This window comes from Bos javanicus, chromosome 5 (genome assembly GCF_032452875.1).
Source record: "Bos javanicus breed banteng chromosome 5, ARS-OSU_banteng_1.0, whole genome shotgun sequence".
In the NCBI taxonomy this organism is placed as follows: Eukaryota; Metazoa; Chordata; class Mammalia; order Artiodactyla; family Bovidae; genus Bos; species Bos javanicus.
In genome coordinates, this window is record NC_083872.1 from 107,356,203 (window position 1) to 107,374,376 (window position 18,174).

At 52.6% G+C, this 18,174-nt stretch overlaps 1 protein-coding gene across 1 annotated transcript; it reads left to right on the forward strand.

Annotated features, from left to right (window-relative positions):
- Positions 1–4,435: 4,435 nt before the first annotated feature.
- NRIP2 (nuclear receptor interacting protein 2) lies at positions 4,436–17,747 on the forward strand. The gene is made up of 7 exons (XM_061419090.1): positions 4,436–4,453; positions 9,600–10,073; positions 13,599–13,754; positions 14,845–14,927; positions 15,575–15,696; positions 15,919–15,971; positions 16,275–17,747. The coding sequence occupies exons 1-7, from the start codon at positions 4,436–4,438 to the stop codon at positions 16,365–16,367; spliced, it is 999 nt and encodes a 332-aa protein (XP_061275074.1). The 3' UTR covers positions 16,368–17,747.
- Positions 17,748–18,174: the final 427 nt, after the last annotated feature.

Below are 18,174 nucleotides of genomic sequence, written 5' to 3' on the forward strand. Positions count from 1 at the left end.
ACCCTCCCAACACGATGAGGAAGGACCCACAGGGTCCTCATTTTAGAGACAAGTAAACCCAGGCCTCCAAACCCTCTTAGCCAGTTTGCCGTTATGCCTCTCACTCAAACTTCACAGCTGTTCTGCAGATGACACGTTAGCTCAGTTTTACAGATGAGGACGTGACTACGAAAGATGAAGCGCTTCACCCAAAGTCACCCAGCTAGTGAGTGAGCTGGGAGACATGACCGAGTTTATCTGAGTCCCACATCCCGTGCTCAGTCTGCCTTCATCAGTGGAGACGAGCGCTCTGCCTTTCTGTGCCTTGTTCTTGTTGTCTTTCTTATTGCTATGTTTTGTTTTTTTGTTTGCCCTGCGAGGCTAACGAGATCTCCATTCCCTGACCAGGGACTGAACCCAGGCTTCAGCAGTGGAAGCCCAGAATTCTAGCCAGTGGGCCACCAGGGAACTCCTAACACCTTGTTTTTTGTCATCTAGGAAACACGAGGAAAGTATCTTAGCCTGAAGTGTAAATAGTGTTCCTAGACTGGTAGCCTTTGGAATATCTCCCCTTTGGGGGTGAAAATTGTTGTTATTTAGCCACTCAGTCATGTCTAACCATCTCATCCTCTGCCTCTGCCTTCTCTTCTTGCCCTCAGTCTTTCCCAGCATCAAGATCTTTTCCAATGAGTTGGCTTTTCACATTAGGTGGCCAAGGTATTAGAGCTTCAGCCTCAGCATCAATCCTTCCAATGAATGTTCAGGGCTGATTTCCTTTAGGACTGACTGGTTTGATCTCCAGGAGGTAGGAAGAAAAATTTCAAAACTGGCCCAGCCTCCTGGGACCCTTGCTGGACAGGAGAATTCTGGAAAAAGCGTCATGCCTGTCTTGAGCAGATCTGATAGGGCCGGAGGAGAAAGCCTGAAATAGACCTGGCTGCCCTCACCCTCCACAGACCCGAGGGAGCTGTTTGTCCAGCTCTGAATAACCATTCTAAGGAGGATGTCCTGGGAATTTCCTTATGTGGCAGAGCGTTTGACTAGATGACTTCACAATGCTAGATGGACTCTCCCCCACCTCCATCTCTAACCTCCATGATAAGAAACAGCACTACTCAGATTCTTCTTAAAAAGAAACTGTGTAAAGATATTTAAAGACACCAAAGGTTATCACAAGGAAGGTGGGAACCAGTTCATCTCCATGTCTACCGAGGCTTGGACAAGAGAATGGGGATTTTGAAAACAGCTACAGGGATTCCCAGGTGGCTCAGACGATAAAGAGTCTGCCCACAATGTGGGAGACCTGGATTCAATCCCTGGGTCGGGAAAATCCCCTGGAAAAGGAAGTGACAATTGCATCCAGGATTCTTGCCTGGAGAATCCCACAAATGGAGGACTCTGGCGGGCTGCAGTCCATGGGGTCTCAAAGAGACGGACATGACTGAGTGACTAAGTACAGCACAGATGAAGCTAGTAGTAAAGAACCTGCCTACCAATGCCAGTGCAGGAGACGATAGAGACTCGGGGTCGATCCTGGGTCAAGCAGATCTCACGGAGAAGGCAATGGCAACCCACTCCAGTATTCTTGCCTGGAAAATCCCGCGAATGGAGGAGCCTGGTGGGCTACAGTCCATGGGATCATAAAGAATCGGACACTCCCTTCACAGGGATTTAGATTCGACACAAGAGCTTTCTGATAAGGTGAAGAAAGGCTGGAGTGGATTATGCCAGTTTCCAGGAAACAAGTTGTGAATCTCTTTAAACCTGTGATGTCTTGCAGAAATATAAAGGAGCCACATATACAACTTTAAATTTCTTAGCTGCCATATTTGAAAAGAAAAAAGAAACAAGGGACGTTAATTTCTATAACATATTTTATTGAACCCAACAGATCCAAAATACCATCAATAGAAAAGTAATGTAGGGACTTCCCCGGTGGTCCCGTAGTTAAGACTTCACCTGCCAATGCAGAGGGAGTGGGTTTAATCCCTGGTCAAGGAATTAAAATCCCACCTGCCCTGTGGCCAAAAAATCAAGATGTGTAACAGAAGCAATGTTGTAACAAATTCAATAGAACTTTTAAAATGGTCCATATCAAAAAAATATTTGTTTAAAAAGTAATGTAATTTACATTTTTAAAATGAGATAATTTCTATTAATGAGATAGTTCACTTTGTTTTTGGTATTGTCTTCAACATCCAGCACGTATTTTATCCTTACAGTGTGTCTCAGTTCAGACTGGTCCTATCGCCGCTGCTCGGTAACCATGTGTGGCCAGTGGCCATGCATCAGTCAGCACAAGTCTCAGATCACTAATGACTGACACCCCATGGAAAGACAAGGTGTATCTGGTTTTACCTGCAGGCAGAAAGCTCTCCAGAAGTCCTGAGAATCTGTGGGGGTGAAGGCCCAGAGAGCAGTACCTCCTAGCGCCTCTCAGCCTTCCTTGTTGCCAGAAACACACGATCTATCACCATCCGCAGTTCTGAGAACCCGCTGGGCAGGGCTTTGTGTGCCCTTTCGGTAGAGGGAACCCTGACCCCGAGGGTCTGTCAGGTCCAGGGTCAGTGACTTGTTGACCACTGTGGGTTAACACTGCCCAGGAGAATTGGGAGGTTGGGATTGACATATACACACTATTGGTATATCATGTATAAAACAGATAGCTAATGAGAACTGAGTACAGCACAGGGAGCTCAGTGCTCTGCGGTGATCTACTTGGGAAGGAAATCCAGAAAAGAGGGATAGATGTAGACTTATGGCTGATTCACTGTGTTGTACAGCAGAAACTAACACAACATTATAAAGTAATTATTCTCCAGTTAATTAAAAAGACTAAAGCACCGCTTGGGAGAGTGAGGAAATTTTCCGTGCTGGCCTCCTGGTTGATCTCTCCGCATCTTGCTGGTGTGAGGGACTGGTCACCAGATGGGGGCACCAGCCCGGGCAGAGGCGTTGGAGGTCTACCGCACCTAGGGTGTGGTGTGGGAGCATCAGCCCAGGCCAGTCTGGCCCATGTTACCCCCGGCTGCAGCACCTCCGCCAGGTACCTTACGGCCTGCCCCCTCCCCTGTGCTCATCTCCACACAATGTCATTTGCCCCACGCTCATCCCTCCGTCTCCTCTGCCCTGGTGTATCCTCCAGCACCCAGCCCTCCCCGGCATCATCCATGCAGTTGTCTATAGTCTGCCTTCCTCATCAGGATGTGAGCTGTATGGAAGCAGGGCTCCATCTGGCTCACCACTGTGCCCCCAGGGTCTCGCTCAGTGTCTAACACACAGTGTTGCTGTTCAGACGCTCAGCCGTGTCCAGTTCTTTGCGGCCCCATGAACTGTGGCACACCAGGCTCCCCTGTCCTTCACTGTCTCCTGGAGTTTGTTCAAACTCATGTTCATTGAGTCAGTGATGCCATCCAACCATCTCAGCCTCTGTCGTCCCCTTCTCTTGTCCTCTTGCCCTCAACCTTTCCCAGCATCAGAGGCTTTTCCAATGAGTCAGTTCTTCGCATCAGGTGGCCAGAGTTCTTCAGCTTCAGCAACGTGGGGCAAGGGACAAATTTACAAAGGAAGAAGCCAAGGGATGCAAAAAGCAAGAGTCTCCTTACCCCCGAGCCTGTGGGACCATGAGACAGTGAGAGAGCCAATATTAATTTAAGCCACAGAAACAGGGACCAGCTGGACCCCTTCTGCAGCCACATTCCAGAGAATGGTATTTCCTGAGCACGACTGGTTCCCAGGCCTCGTCAGATCCACTGGGAAAGAGGTGACACTGTCCCCAACCTCTCCCCATCCAAACTTCAAACGCCCGAGTCCCCCATCTTCTTTTCTATTTTCTAAAAATATTTATCTATTTGGCTGTGCCAGGTCTTAGTTGAGGCATGAGAATTCTTAGTTGTGGCATGTGGGATCTAGTTCCCTGATCAGGGATCAAACCTGGGCCCCAACCCTTGGGAGCTCAGAGTCTTAGCTACAGATGACCAGGGAAGTCCCCCCCGCGCCCCGCCAAATCCCCCTTCTACACCACAGGAGCTTGCACGGTCCTGTGGGATGCAGACACACGCTGGGAAACCCATCTAGGCTGTCAGCCCAGCCTGAGGCAACATGGCTAAGCCCCCGAGGGTCCCCTCATTCTTAACCGTTGACTGTGGCCCCCCTCCAAAGAATGTATTAATAAAGGACTCTTGAAGAAAGACACTGAAGACTTTTCAGACCTAGGGAATGGAAGGCTGAGAATGAGGTTGGGGGAGATACCTGTCAACATGGGCCTGCCGGGCATCCTTATATACAGAGTCCACGTGCACGGTTAATCCCGCTGTAACAACCAGAGACCCCGGTACATGCCACTGGAGCCTCTTCAACCTCTGTGCCCGGCTAATATGGGGGTAGTGGGTATCCAGGCATGGGAGTGGAAGGGAGCTGGAATATTCCACTGAAACTGAAGCCACAGGAAGCCAGAATGTGGGGGCTGAGCTGGGTAAGTGGAATCACACCAGTATTTGGTTTTCAGTCCACACTCGCCGTCTCCCTCATGCTTTGGCTTTGGCACAGCAGGGACCGAGCAGGACTCGGGAGACAGGCAGGAGGCTTTGAGTCCTGGCTGTGCCCCCGACCTCAGAACTTGACCTTGAGTAAGTTTTCTGAGTCTTGGTGTACTCGCTTCCTGGGGCTGCCGTAACAAAGCCCTGAAACCTGGGTGGCTTCAACAGTACAAATGTGTTGTCCTGCTGTCCCGGGGAAGCTGGAAGCCAAAGGTCAAGGTGTGGGCAGGACTGGGCAGGACTGTTGCCTCCTGAGCGCAGTGAGGCAGGATCTGCTCCAGGCCTCTCTCCCGGCTACTGGTGGTTTGCTGGTGACCTCTGACCTTTCTGGTCTGGACACACACCACCCCACCCTCAGCCTTCATGCTCACGTGGTATTCTTCCCAACTGCAGATCTCACGGGGTCCAAATTTCTCCTTTGAAGAAGAACACTATTTGAGCTATTTCAAATCCTAAAAGACGATGCTGTTAAAGTGCTGCACTCAATATGCCAGCAAATTTGGAAATTTGCTGTGTGGCAAAAATCCTGTGTGGCCACAGGATTGGGAAAGGTCAGTTTTCATTCCAATCCCAAAAAAAGGCAATGCCAAAGAATGTTCAAACTACCGTGCACTCATCTCACACGCTAGCAAAATAATGCTCAAAATTCTCCAAGCTAGGCTTCAACGGTATATGAACCGTGAACTTCCAGATGTTCAAGCTGGATTTAGAAAAAGCAGAGGAACCAGAGATCAAATTGCCAACATCTGTTGGATCACTAAAAAAGCAAGAAAGTCCCAGAAAAACATCTGCTTTATTGACTACGTCAAAGCCTTTGACTGTGTGGATCACAGCAAACTGTGGGAAATTCTTAAAGAGACTGGAATACCAGACCACCTGACTTGCCTCCTGAGAAACCTGTATGCATGTCAAGAAGCAACAGTTAGAACTGGACATGGAACAACAGACTGGTATATTTTCATCTTGCTTATTAAACTTCTATGCAGAGTACATCATGTGAAATGCTGGGCTGAATGAAGCACAAGCTTGAATCAAGATTGCCAGGAGAAATATCAATAACCTCAGATACACAGATGCCACCACCCTCATGTCAGAAAGCGAAGAAGAACTAAAGAGCCTCTTGATGAAAGTGAAAGAGTGAAAAAGTTGGCTTAAAACTCCACATTCAGAAAACTAAGACCATGGCATCTGGTCCCATCATTTCATGGCAAATAGATGGGGAAACAGTGGAAACAGTGACAGACTTTATTTTCTTGGGCTTCAAAATCACTGCAGATGATGACTGCAGCTGTGAAATTAAAAGACACTTACTCCCTGGAAGAAAAGCTATGACCAACCTAGACAGCATATTAAAAAGCAGAAACATTACTTTGCCAACAAAGGTCAGTTTAGTCAAAGCTATGGTTTTTCCAGTAGTCATGTATGGATGTAACAGCTGGACTATAAAGAGAGCTGAGCGCTGAAGAATTGATGCTTTTGAACTGTGGTGTTGGAGAAGACTCTTGAGAGTTCCTTGGACTGCAAGGCAATCAAACCAGACAATCCTAAAGAAAATCGGTCCTGAATATTCAATGGAAGGAATGATGCTGAAGCTGAAGCTCCAATACTTTGGCCACCTGATGCGAAGAACTGAGTCACTAGAAAAGACCCTGATGCTGGAAAAGATTGAAGGTGGGAGGAGAAGGGGATGACAGAGGATGAGATGGTTGGATGGCATCACCGACTCAATGGACATGAGTTTGAGCAAACTCCGGGAGATAGTGAAAGACAGGGAAGCCTGGCGTGCTGCAGTCCATGGGGTCACAAAGAGTCAGACGAGATAGAGCGACTGAATTGACTGACTAAAGAAGGACACACCCATATACACAATGGAATATTACTCAGCCATAAAAAGTAACGGATTTGAGTCAGTTGTAGTGATGTGGATGAACCTAGAACCTGATATACAGAGTGAATTGGGTCAGAAAGAGAAAAATGAGTATCATATATATGCATATGCATGGGATTTAGAAAAATGGTACTGATAAACCTACTTGCCTCGGAGAAGGCAATGGCACCCCACTCCAGTACTCTTGCCTAGAAAATCCCATGGATGGAGGAACCTGGTAGGCTGCAGTCCATGGGGTCGATAAGTCGGACACGACTGAGTGACTTCACTTTCACTTTTTGCTTTCATGCATTGGAGAAGGAAATGGCAACCCACTCCAGTATTCTTGCCTGGAGAATCCCAGGGAGGGGGGAGCCTCGTGGGCTGCTGTCTCAGTGGTCGCACAGAGTCGGACACGACTGAATAGACTTAGCAGCAGCACATGACCTCATCTTAACTTGACTATCTCTATAAAGATCCTATCTCTAAATAAGGTTACATTCTGAGGTCCTAGGGGTTGTGTGCGTGCCTGCATTTTAAGTCACTTAGTCATGTTCAACTTTTTGCGATCCTATGGACTGTAGCCCACCAAGCTCCTCTGTCCATGGGATTCTCCAGGCAAGAATACTGGAGTGTGTTGCTGTGCCCTCCTCCAGGGGATCTCCCCCACCCAGGGATCAAACCTGTCTCTTATGTCTCCTGCATTGGCAGACAAGTTCTTTACCACTAGCAAGCACCACCTGAGAAACTCCCTAGAGGTTGGGCCATTAACACATGGATTGGGGGGGACACAATTGAACCCCTAACATCTCGTCTGTAAATGGGGATCATAATGTAATTGTCGTGGTTGCAAAGTGCCTCAAGGAGGCGTGGTCCACAGTGGGGCAGGGGAATGTCTGCCTGGTCTGAATGGGCATGTGCCTCTGTGTTGCCTGGATGGGATCGAGCCCCAGGGAGCAGGGCCCAGGTCAAGACTCACCCTTTGAGTATCCTACACAAGTCAGCAGAACCTTGACCAGGGCGTGCCAGTGATGGTGGGGACAAAAGGCTGGAGAGAAAAATCTGATGGCAGATGCATCAGGGCTCTACAAAGTCTGAGAATGGACTTCCCTGGAGGCCCAGTGGCCAAGACACTGTGCTCCCAGTGCAGGGGGTGCAGGCTCCATCCCTGATCAGGGAACTAGAGCCCACATATGGCAACTAGAGAACCTGAGTGCCACCACTAAGACCTGGGGCAGCCAAATAAATTAAAAAGGAAAAGTCTGATACCAAGTGGTGACAAGGAAGTGAAGCCAAGGAACCCCATCTGCTGCTGATGGAGTGCCGGTTGGTACAAACACTTTGGAGGGTAATTTGGCATCATGTCAAAAGAGGCAAGATGTATATCTGATGCCCCAGCAATCCCACTCCCAGGAATGCTTACAGGTGTACCCCAAGAGACAGGTGCAAGAAATGTTCACAGCATCTTTGTTTGTAAAAATGAAAAATAACCTAAACTTCCTAAATGTGATGTATTCACTAGAGAAATACTATACAGCAATTAAAGAGAATTAGCCCATGGGTGTGGAGAAGGCGATGGCACCCTACTCCAGTACTCTTGCCTGGAAAATCCCATGGACGGAGGAGCCTGGTAGGCTGTAGTCCATGGGGTCGCTAAGAGTCGGACATGACTGAGCGACTTCACTTTCACTTTTCACTTTCATGCACTGGAGAAGGAAATGGCAACCCACTCCAGTGTTCTTGCCTGGAGAATCCCAGGAACGGGGGAGCCTGGTGGGCTGCCATCTATGGGGTCGCACAGAGTCAGACACGACTGAAGTGACTTAGCAGCAGCAGCAGCCCATGGATGAATCTCACCAATAAAATAATAAGCAAGAAAGAGCAAACTGGGACTTCCCCAGCGGCCCAGTGGCTAAGACTCCGAGCTACCAATGCAGAGGGTGTGGGTTCAATCCCTAATGGGGGAGTGAAGATCCCACATACCTAAAAAAAATTTTTTTTTAATTGCAGAAGGATGTCTACAGTGGGTCAGACAATGTGAAATGACACTGCTTAGGATATACACATACCTATGTGCTTGAAGAGAGGAAGGAGAAGCTCCAGATGCCAGAGCAAATGTCATCTGGGGAGCAGAGGCACCCAGGGAGCTTCACATATGTTTGTGGCAGTTTTTTTTTTCTTTTTTAATGAAATGAGGAGTAAAGGATATTGTTTATGCCTTATAACTTTCTGCATGTTTGAATTATAACTGTTTTAAAAACAGCTAGGGGATTTCCCGGGTGGTACAGTGGTTAAGAATTTGCCTTGCAATGTAGAAGGCTTCCCAGGTGGCACATCGGTAAAGAATCCATCTGCCAGTACGGAAGACTCGAGTTCCATCCCTGGGTCGGGAAGATCCCCTGGAGGAGGAAACGGCAACCCACTCTAGTTTTCTTACATGGAGAGTCCCATGGACAGAGGAGCCTGGGGGGTTACTGTCTATGGGGTTGCAAAGAGCCAGACACCACTGAGCACCAAGGCTCTCTCTCTCTTCCAGTGTGGGGGTTGTGGATTCAATCCCTGGTTGGGGAACTAAGATCCCACATGCCACAGAGCAACTAAGCCCGCTGGCTGGAACTACTGAAGGCCTCACTCCGAAACTAGAGAGTCCATGAGCCGCAATGAAAGATCCCACACGACACAGCTAAGATCATGCATGCTGCAACTAAGACCCAACACAGCCAAAATTAAAAAGAAAAAAAAAAAAAGAGCCAGACTCAGTGAGCCTTACATAAAGGGGAAGGGGAAGCTGGGGCCCTACTTGTGGGAAGATTCAGAGCTGCTCTTGCCAACCCTGGAACCCAGGACCCAGAGTAAAGGAGCAAAGGATGCTGAAAGGTTGAGACCCAGAAGGGGTGAGGCTCCCTGTTGAGACAAATGTAATGCTGGACCTCCCTGTTCCGAACCTGCACCCCAGGTGTTGGCCTGCACCCCACCCTGGGGCTGCAGATAACCCCAGGTGGAGGGCACGGCCGGGAAACCCAGGAGACACATGCCCAGGGATATTTGTCCTGCATCTCACGCCTGCCCCTGCACACTGACACATGCTGCATTTCCAACCACCTGGCACAGATACCCTGACAGTTTACAGCACACATTCACCCCCTCAGCCACACACGCACGCACACATTCACACACTCCTCCACCGCCCACTACGGCCAGGACCCCAGAGTTAGAGATGCTGCAGAGCCTACCAGCTGCAGCCCTGCCAACCACCACTCCCCCCCACCCCCTCCAGAGCTGGGTTTTTCCAGCCGGAGCCCCACTCCCTCTACTGCAAGCTCTGGAAATTGGTGTCTGACGCGGCTGCTCCTGCACGTTATTTATTTCCTCTCTTCTTCCCGCCGAGACGACCCTCCGGTCAGGAGAGCCGCCGCCGGGACGCAGCAGGGGCTGCAGAGGCAGGGAGCACGGAGGGCAGGACCACTCAGGAGCCCCCGGCCCGCCCCAAGGGGGCCATGAGCATCAGGCCGGAGGCCCCGCGGGAGGAGGGCAACGCTGGGGACAGGGGCCGGGAGGCAGAGCTTCGGGGCCGAGCTCGGCTGAGCCAGCAGCGCCGGCTCAGACAGGCCACCCAGTTCCTGCACAAGGACTCGGCCGACCTGCTGCCTCTGGACGGCCTCAAGAGGCTTGGCACCTCCAAGGACTGGGTGAGGCTGCCCTCTCCCCTCTCCTCCCCCGGGGGAGCTGGGACCCCCACCTTCTCTGGCTCTGCTGGGAGGGTGAAGACCCCAAGCCTCCAGACACCTGCCTGCCCCTGGGGTGGGGGGAGGCGGCTCTGATTTGTGGGTTCACCTTGACCATTCCTGGCTCCTCACCGGGCTGTTGCCATGGCTTGGTGGCTCTGGGGGACCCTATCTATTGTTCGGCTTCCCTAGAGAGCTCCAAGCTTCCCTCCAGGGAGGTGAAGAGCACCGGTTAGAGCAGAGGCTTGCAGGGGGCTGTTTACTGCTGGGCCCGGAGAACCAGTGGGTTCAAGGCTGTGATTCACTCCTCTCCCAAAACCACAGGTCCAGGCACACGGGGACTGGACATTCATTGCCTGTCGCCTTTACCCCTGCTAGAACACCAGCATTTCCCATGGCTCTGGCCTGGGCACCTGGCTCCTCAGGGCCCCCCGGGTCCCTCCTAGTTGATGTGGCCCTTCCAGGCTCCTTTCCTTCCATCCCTCTGCAGCAGCTGTGCACCCCCTCCCCGCCCACCCACCAAGGATACTGGGTCAGGGAGCACCCACCAAGGGGTGGGTGAGTCAGGGGACAGCTGCATACGCTCACTCCCCCCGGCTCCCCGCTCTGACAGAGGGAAGGGCTGAAAGTGTGGGCTTCTGCAGAGCCTGGAATCTTGGGTTCAGATCCTGGCTCCAGCACTTGGCATCTTGGGCAAGTTACTTTCTGTCTCTGAACCTTGGTTTCTTCATCTGTTACATGACGATAAAAATAACAGGTTGTAGCTCATACAGAATGTCAGGGTTACAGCAGCTAAACCTGTAAAGGGCTTAGCACAGTGCCTGGGAAATAGGGAGCGCCGTCTAAAGGCTGTTATTCCTCCAGCTACTCTTCTGTTTTTAATGTTTGTTTATTTTGGCTGCGCCGGGTCTTAGCTGTGGCATGCAGCAGGTGGGCTCTAGGTCCCCTACCAGGGATTGAACCCGGGCCCCCTGCACTGGGAGCACAGAGTCTTAGCTGCTGGACTCCCATGGAAGTCCCTTCTCCAGTTACTCTTACTCCTCCATTTAGCCTGAGAGAGAAAGTGAGGCTCACGGGGTCCAGAGAAGACGAGATGGCTCTGGCCTCTGGCTCAGGAGAGAAGAGAGCTTCTGTAGAAGGGCTGGGGGCACCCTGTCGCCTCTCTCACCTAGTAGGCAGGGGATTGGAGAGGAGGGACTCCCGCAAGGGGAGATATTTGAGGCTATTTCCAGGGGACCTCAGGCCACTCCAGCAGTCCCCTCTTCCCAGAAACCTGGAGCCAGACACTGTCCCTCACTTCTTTTCCTGAACCAGCCCTCTCTTTCCACATCCCTCCCAGCCAAATGTTCCCCCTCCAGGAACCTGGCCCAACAGCACCCCCACTCAAGGGAAAAGTGAGCAGGCTGAGATTTCAGTTCAGAGAATGGCCTTGCTAGCAGCGTGCACAGCTGAGACCCCAAGGGAGCAGGGAAGCAGGTTCTTGGCTCTCATCGGCCCATCTTCATCTGTTCAGCCCTGGCAAAGGGGCTCTAGTAACACTGCTGTTCCAACATGGAGATTCGGCCTTCTGCCCGCAGGACCTCTCAAATTGATCTGGAGCAGTTATCTTGTGTGGCTTGGGGAGTGAAGACACAGCAGTTAGGGGGACCCTGTCTCCCTCCCTGGGTGACTCTGGAGCACGCTGTATGGGAGTCGGATCAGAGCTTGTGCCCCTCGTGGGAAAGGTGGGCGGGCCGCCCTTCCCAGCCGCTCCCAGCGCTCGCCGCCACTTTTCCCAGAGCTGGGCTTTCTGCTGGCAGCCTGCCGGCAGGAGTAGCCTCAAGGGCCTCATTAAGCCCAGGGTAGAAAAACAGTCCCAGGCTCTCATGGAAGGAGGGCAGGTGAGGAATCATGTGTGGAGCTTAGAGGGACACAGTCATTCTTCGGTGGGCATTTATTGAGTGCCTACTGTATGCAGAGCCGAGCCCTGGGATATAAAGAGGAGTGAGTTACAGACCTGACCTCAAGGGCAGAAAACAGCGGTGAGATGCATGACAGGGTGTGGGGGACAAGAGATGCAACACTGCCCCTGCATGGTGTGTGGACAGAAGAACGCAAAGAGGTCAGAGAGGGCTTCCTGGAGGAGGTGAACCCTGCCTGGATGACAGTACACTCTTGGAACCCCAGACTGAAAATCAAAGCCTCCCTCCGGAGAGCAGTTTCTGAACAAGTGAGTTGAGCCTGTTACCCAGGCTGGCCTACAGAAGGGTGAGGACTTTCAGGAGGAGGGATGAGCAGGGGCAGAGGCCTGGACAGCCTGGCCCAGGCAGGGCAGCAGAGGGAGATGAGGCAGTGGCCAGCTCACCAGGCTGTCGCTTCCAGGCAAGCAAAGTGGGGAGAGGCAGGCTCTGATGAATTTTTTTTTTAATATTAAAAATTTTTATTTATTTTATTGTGCCAATTCTTCATTGTGACATGTGGCATCGTTTGCAGCATGTGAACTCTAGTTCCCTGACCAGGGATTGAACCCAGGTCTCCTGCATTGGGAGCACAGAGTCTTAGCCACTGGACCACCAGGGAGGTCCCTCTGATGGATTTCATGCAAGGGAGGGACAGGTTTAGTCTGATGGGTTGCTTTGCGCTTCTCAAACTTTCCTGCGAATGTGGGTCATTTGCACGTCTTGTTAAAACAGGGTTCACATGGGTTATTTGCACATCTTGTTAAAACAAGGTTCTGATTCAGTAGGTCGTGATTCTGTGCTTCTAATGGGTGACAGTAAAGCCGCTGATCTGAGGACGGCACTTCGAGTAGCACAGTCTCAGAGAATCCCTGGCTTTGAGCAGGTGGATTCAAGAGGCAGGTTCTTATGGACTAACGGAGGCGTCCCAGGAATGCGGGAGAGCTGTGCTGAATGAGTCAGTAACAGAAGGCAAGGTGGGCTGTAAACACGGGAAGCGAAACTGGTGGAACTGAGAAGTGGCTGGACAGGGCGGCGTGGCTGTGGGGGAAGGACGGGAGGATGGCTCCCAGCTTCCTCGTGAAGAAGATTGGGACTTTCCTTCTTGTTCTTGTTTCTTTGACTTCTTGTCATCACACTGTCAACCCTGGGATCTGTATCCCATGGAAAAATGGGGTCAGAGGAAGGAAAAAAGAAAAAATGTCCCCAAATTTGTGTTGTAGACAGGAGACAGAATTGCCACCTGCCTCCTAGCATCACACCAGTGCCTGCAAGGTCACGTCTAACTCAGGACGGACCCCTCCCCTATCCCGCATCTCTCCATCACTGAGCTATCCATTGGAGTCCTGGAAACCAGCATGATTTGATGCTGGGGCTTGCTCTGCTATCATGATCTGACCGCTGGGACCCTTGGGGAAGCTTCTGCCCCTTCTTACTCCCGGGAGACTCAGGCCAGGGGCAGGGCTGGCAGGAGAGCATGGGACTTGTGAGCTGGGGGACCGAGCAGACCAGGCACTGGGGTTCAGCATCTCCACATTTTGTGATGGAGCAGCAGCCACACAGCGTGATCCAGAGGCGCCTGGTGGTGGAGGGGAGCCCGGGCCGGCCTCAGGGGGAGCCTCCCCGGGCACAGGCCCCGATCCATGGCCAGGAGAGCAGGACGAAGACCAGCAAGCCCGAGAGGCCAGCGCTTCTGGTCAACTGCAAGGTGAGACCCTCTCCTGGGCCTGGCTCCCCTCACCCACCCTCCCTTCTGCCCCGGAGGTGAGGAGGGGTGGGGAGCCAAGGCACTCCTCCTGAGCCTGGGCCTAGAACTGGGGTCCTCCACGTTCTTTGTTCCCTACTTCCCCGTCTTTCAAGGCCCACAGGACTCCTTTCCCATGAGCCAAGCATCCTCTTTAAACTGTGGTGTGCTCTACACATGAATGACGCACACATGTGGGTCACGCAGCCCTCCTGGGAAAGCTCACGCTCCAGGCCACAGCCTTGTCATGTCTGAGCCCTCCCTGGCACACGCCTGCTCCCTCCTGCCCGACTTTGCTGGGTGCCTCCTCTGCCTGCTCTCGGGTGTTGTCCCATGTCCTTCCAGCCCCCGCTGTCACCTCCTCCAGGAACGGTCCCCGACTTTCCTGATGAAAGGGCCTTTCCTCTGGCTCAACATCTAAGGTTCTAGCCCCTCAACCCACAGGCCTAGACACTCTCTCCCCGGACTGGTGACCCTCCACGCCCAACTGCCTCTGGAGGAGCAGCCTCCTCTGCTACCCCTCCCACCTGCCATTGCCATACACAGCAGACCTCAGCAAACGCGTAGAAGGAAGAAATGACTTGTTTTGCGGTATCAAGTGCAAACTCGAACGTCTGTTTTTATCCAAAAGAAAGCAGCCTCATTCTTCACCTGCAGTGGCGAATCTGGTTCCTAGCATTTCATTTCCTAACTGGTGCCACGGTCCCCGCCCCCACCTCTCCTCACTCACATCCCAGATCCCCCCCCAAAGGATGCACTCGGTCCTCCTCTCAGCAAAAGGAGTTCCATTCGGTTCCTCCACTTCTGATGGAATTCTCCCCAAACGTATGCGCTCACCACTCACAGCTCTTGATCTGATCCACTTCTGCCTCAACTGTATGACCCCCAGAAGAATCACTCTTAAAGACTCAGTTTACTCCCTTCATTCATTTCTGAAAGGGACTTATCAGGGGCTGGGAAATATGACAGAGTCAATCCCACCCCATTCCCCCTTGTGCCTGCCCCCACCCAGCCCCACCCCCAGGGACTCACCGTGACCCTTCCCTTTTCTCAGTGCCGGGACCAGGATCTTCAGGTGGCGGTGGACACAGGCACCCAGTACAATCAGATCTCTGCTGGATGTCTCAGCCGCCTGGGGTAAGGCAGGGGTGTGTGTGTGGGTGTGTGTGTGTGTGTGTGTGCTCGCGTGCGCACGAGGGTGATGGAAATATTCTGAAATTAGATAGTGATGGTTGCAGAACTCTGCTGTCTACTTTAAAAGGGTGACCCTCGGCAATTCCCTGGTGGTCTAGGGACTAGGACTCTGGGCTTTCACTGCTGTGACCCAGGTTCAACCCCTAGTTGAAGAACTGAGGTCCCACAAGCTGCATGGCTTGGTCACACAAAAAAGTGACTTTCATTATATATATGAACGTATCTCAATAAAGCTATTATTTTACTGATATTTTTAAAAAATATGTAACAAACTCTACTAATTTTATTATTACTTTATTTTATTTCTGGCCATTCTATGCAGCACGTGGGATTTTAGTACCCTGATCGAACCCGAGCTCCCTGTCATGGAAGCTCAGAGTCTTAACCACAGGACTACCAGGGAAGTCCCAATAAAACTGTTTTCTTCATTTTTTATTTTTAAGAGTTGGTGGGGGCTCTGGCCGATAAGACTGGATTTAGACCCTACTGGGGCCAGGGATGGGCTGCAAACCCAAAGTGTGGTGGGAGGGACATTAATGGGGTAGGGGTGGGAGGCCGTGGTGGTCATAAGCCTTGCTTCCCAACCACAGGTTAGGGAAGAGGGTCCTAAAAGCCCCAGGTGGGGACCTGCACCCGGGGCCCCCAGCCCTGGTGGAGCAGCTGGAGCTACAGCTGGGCCAGGAGACCGTGGAGTGCTCGGCTCAGGTGGTAGGTAAGTCCTCGCTCCATCAGAGCCCAGTGTCTGTCTCAGCAATTCTAGCTCTCCCTCCTGGGTGGGGCAAAGGCAGAGCCTCTCAGCTCTGGCCAACACAGACGAGCCACTCCACCCCCAAGATGCTCCCATTATCCCCCAGGTTCTCGGGCCCGGGCTGGGGTGGGAAGAGAAGGGCGAGGACTGACGGGGGACAGCAGTGTCCTCAAATGGTTCCCGCAGATGTGGAGAGTCCTGAGCTCTGCCTTGGCCTCCAGACCCTGCTTTCTCTCCAGGTAAGGCGATGCTCACGCTGGTACCACACCCTGGCCTGACCCGGGGCCCGGGAAAAAGAGGTAGGAGGCGTGGGTGTGGGAGCATGGACCAGGCTCCGTCCCATAAGAACGGAGTTGAGGATGTGGAATTTTACCCTCGCTTCCTTAGAGGTTCCTTATCTGCCCACAACTGAAGAACATGGAGAACTTGGTCCCTTCTTGACAGTGGTCTGGGTGCATGAAATCGGGGAGGCGCAAGGAGTAGGGCACGGTGGGAAGGAAGGGGGTCACCTGCCCAGGTGAGCTCACTGCCCCCACCCACAGTGCTGCATCGACCTGGAGCATCATGTGCTGCGGCTGAAAGCCCCGTTCTCAGAGTTGCCCTTCCTGCCTTTGCACCAAGAGCCCGGCCAGTGACGACGGCAGCCCCGGACAGTCCCCTGGGGGAAAACTCCCTGCCTCAGGAGGCAAAGCCCTGGGGGATGGGGCATGACTAGAGCCTGGTAGCTGCGGACTGTCCCTGCTGTCACCACCCTAACCCCACCGTCCCATCTCCCTGGTGGGCAGCCACACTCCTCTGCTTCTCAGCACCTGCCCTGCCTCCCGGGAAGAGCGATCCCTAGAAAGGGCCCAAGACCTCAGGGTTCTGGTTTTCCCATCCTCTCTTATCCCCTCCCAAGAACAGAGCCACATCAGGACTGCAGAAAAGGACATCGGCAAAGCGGGGCTCCAGGCTGGGCCCTGGTGCGGCCGGGATGCCCCGAGTCCGAGGCTGCAGACTGCTGCCTGTCCCTGCCTGCCCCGTCCACCCTGAACACCCTCGAGGCCTTGATTCCACGTTGCTCACCTCACAACTAGCCTGCCCCCTCACCGGCCCTGGGCCCTGGGCCTGCTGGCCCACGTTTCCGATTCTGTGCTCGGCTGAGCAAGAGAGAAACCACCGTCATGACAGGGACGTGTCGGGAGAGGAGCGCCCGGTCCACGAGGCTGCGGGCTCTTTCATCAGCTGCCTTTTCTGGGGCTACAAACGACTGAAGCCAGTTATTGTTTGATTGCCCTGTGCAAACCCTGGATATACCTCTATGACTCACTCCAAACACTTGCCCTCCACCTGCTTTCTCACCTGTAGGGCGCCTGAACTCTGGGTGGGGCGCATGTGGAGAACTGCCCCCCAAGCCAGATGGGATGGTGGGATTGTCAGCACCAACTTTACCTAGCCAGTATTCCTTACTTCCAGGACTATCCACCTCATTCGACCTTCCCACCCCTCACCTCTGGCCTCCTGAGCTTGAGCTCATCTTCTCTGGCACCAGTAGCTCTTCCCAACCCCCACCCCACCCCAGCCCTGAGTCCAGTAAAGACCCAAGGAGGCTCTGCTACCTTCACTGTGAACAGAGGATCCCAAACCTTAAGGCCCAGGCGCCTGGTATCCTTCTGTCTGAGTCCCAAATCTGGGGGAAGAGTAAAACAGTGGTGTAACTAACCTGACTAGGGGACTACGTCCCTTGGGTTGGAAACAAAATCCAGAGCCTTGACTAGGTTAGACCAGAGCAGGCCCAGGAAAGACCGTGCCCCCTGGACATACCTTCCTCAGCTATGTCCCTGGCACCCAGAAGAGGGGCTCCCTGGTACAGGTGCAGGAGTGCGCTGGCCCCTGCTGTCACCATGATCCCTGCGCTCCTGGGTCTCACCCTGTTCCTCCCCTTCCACCTGTTGCTTCTGCCATTGCAGACCCCAGGCCCAAGAATGCCCTCCGCTCAGCAGCGACTTTGTTGGAATAAACACCTGTTTCTCTAAGCTGGTGTCCTTCTCTGCTTCTAGGACGCTACATGATTGCCCTGCCCTTACTCCCAAACAGGAAATATGAGCGTGGACCTTCCCCTGGGGTGACCTTCTGGCTGGGGTCAGTGTAATTGAGAGTACAGGTTTTCCAGTTCCTCTGAACACAGCTCACACACGGTAGGGACATTCTATGTTGCCCTCAGCACACACGTGTACATGGACATGCAACCTGCAATGTAAAAACCACTGACTCGGAGCAGAGGAATCCACAGCAGAAGGGATATAAGGAGCACCGGGTACCGTTCTGATTGTCGTTGGGATTGAAAACCCACATCAGATTTTAAAATCATGAGTGTGAACAACCAACATACTTAGAACCATTCTGTACTCAGTCACCACTGTGTCTCAGTACAGTATTTAGTAAACCACAGGAGATACCCAC

What these genes read in the sequence shown, in the direction of transcription:
- NRIP2 (XM_061419090.1), top strand. An exon ending in TTGGCACCTCCAAGGACTGG is followed by an intron (nt 10,074 to 13,598) that starts GTGAGGCTGCCC and finishes GTGATGGAGCAG; the next exon opens with CAGCCACACAGCGTGATCCA. An exon ending in GTGCTCGGCTCAGGTGGTAG is followed by an intron (nt 15,697 to 15,918) that starts GTAAGTCCTCGC and finishes TGGTTCCCGCAG; the next exon opens with ATGTGGAGAGTCCTGAGCTC.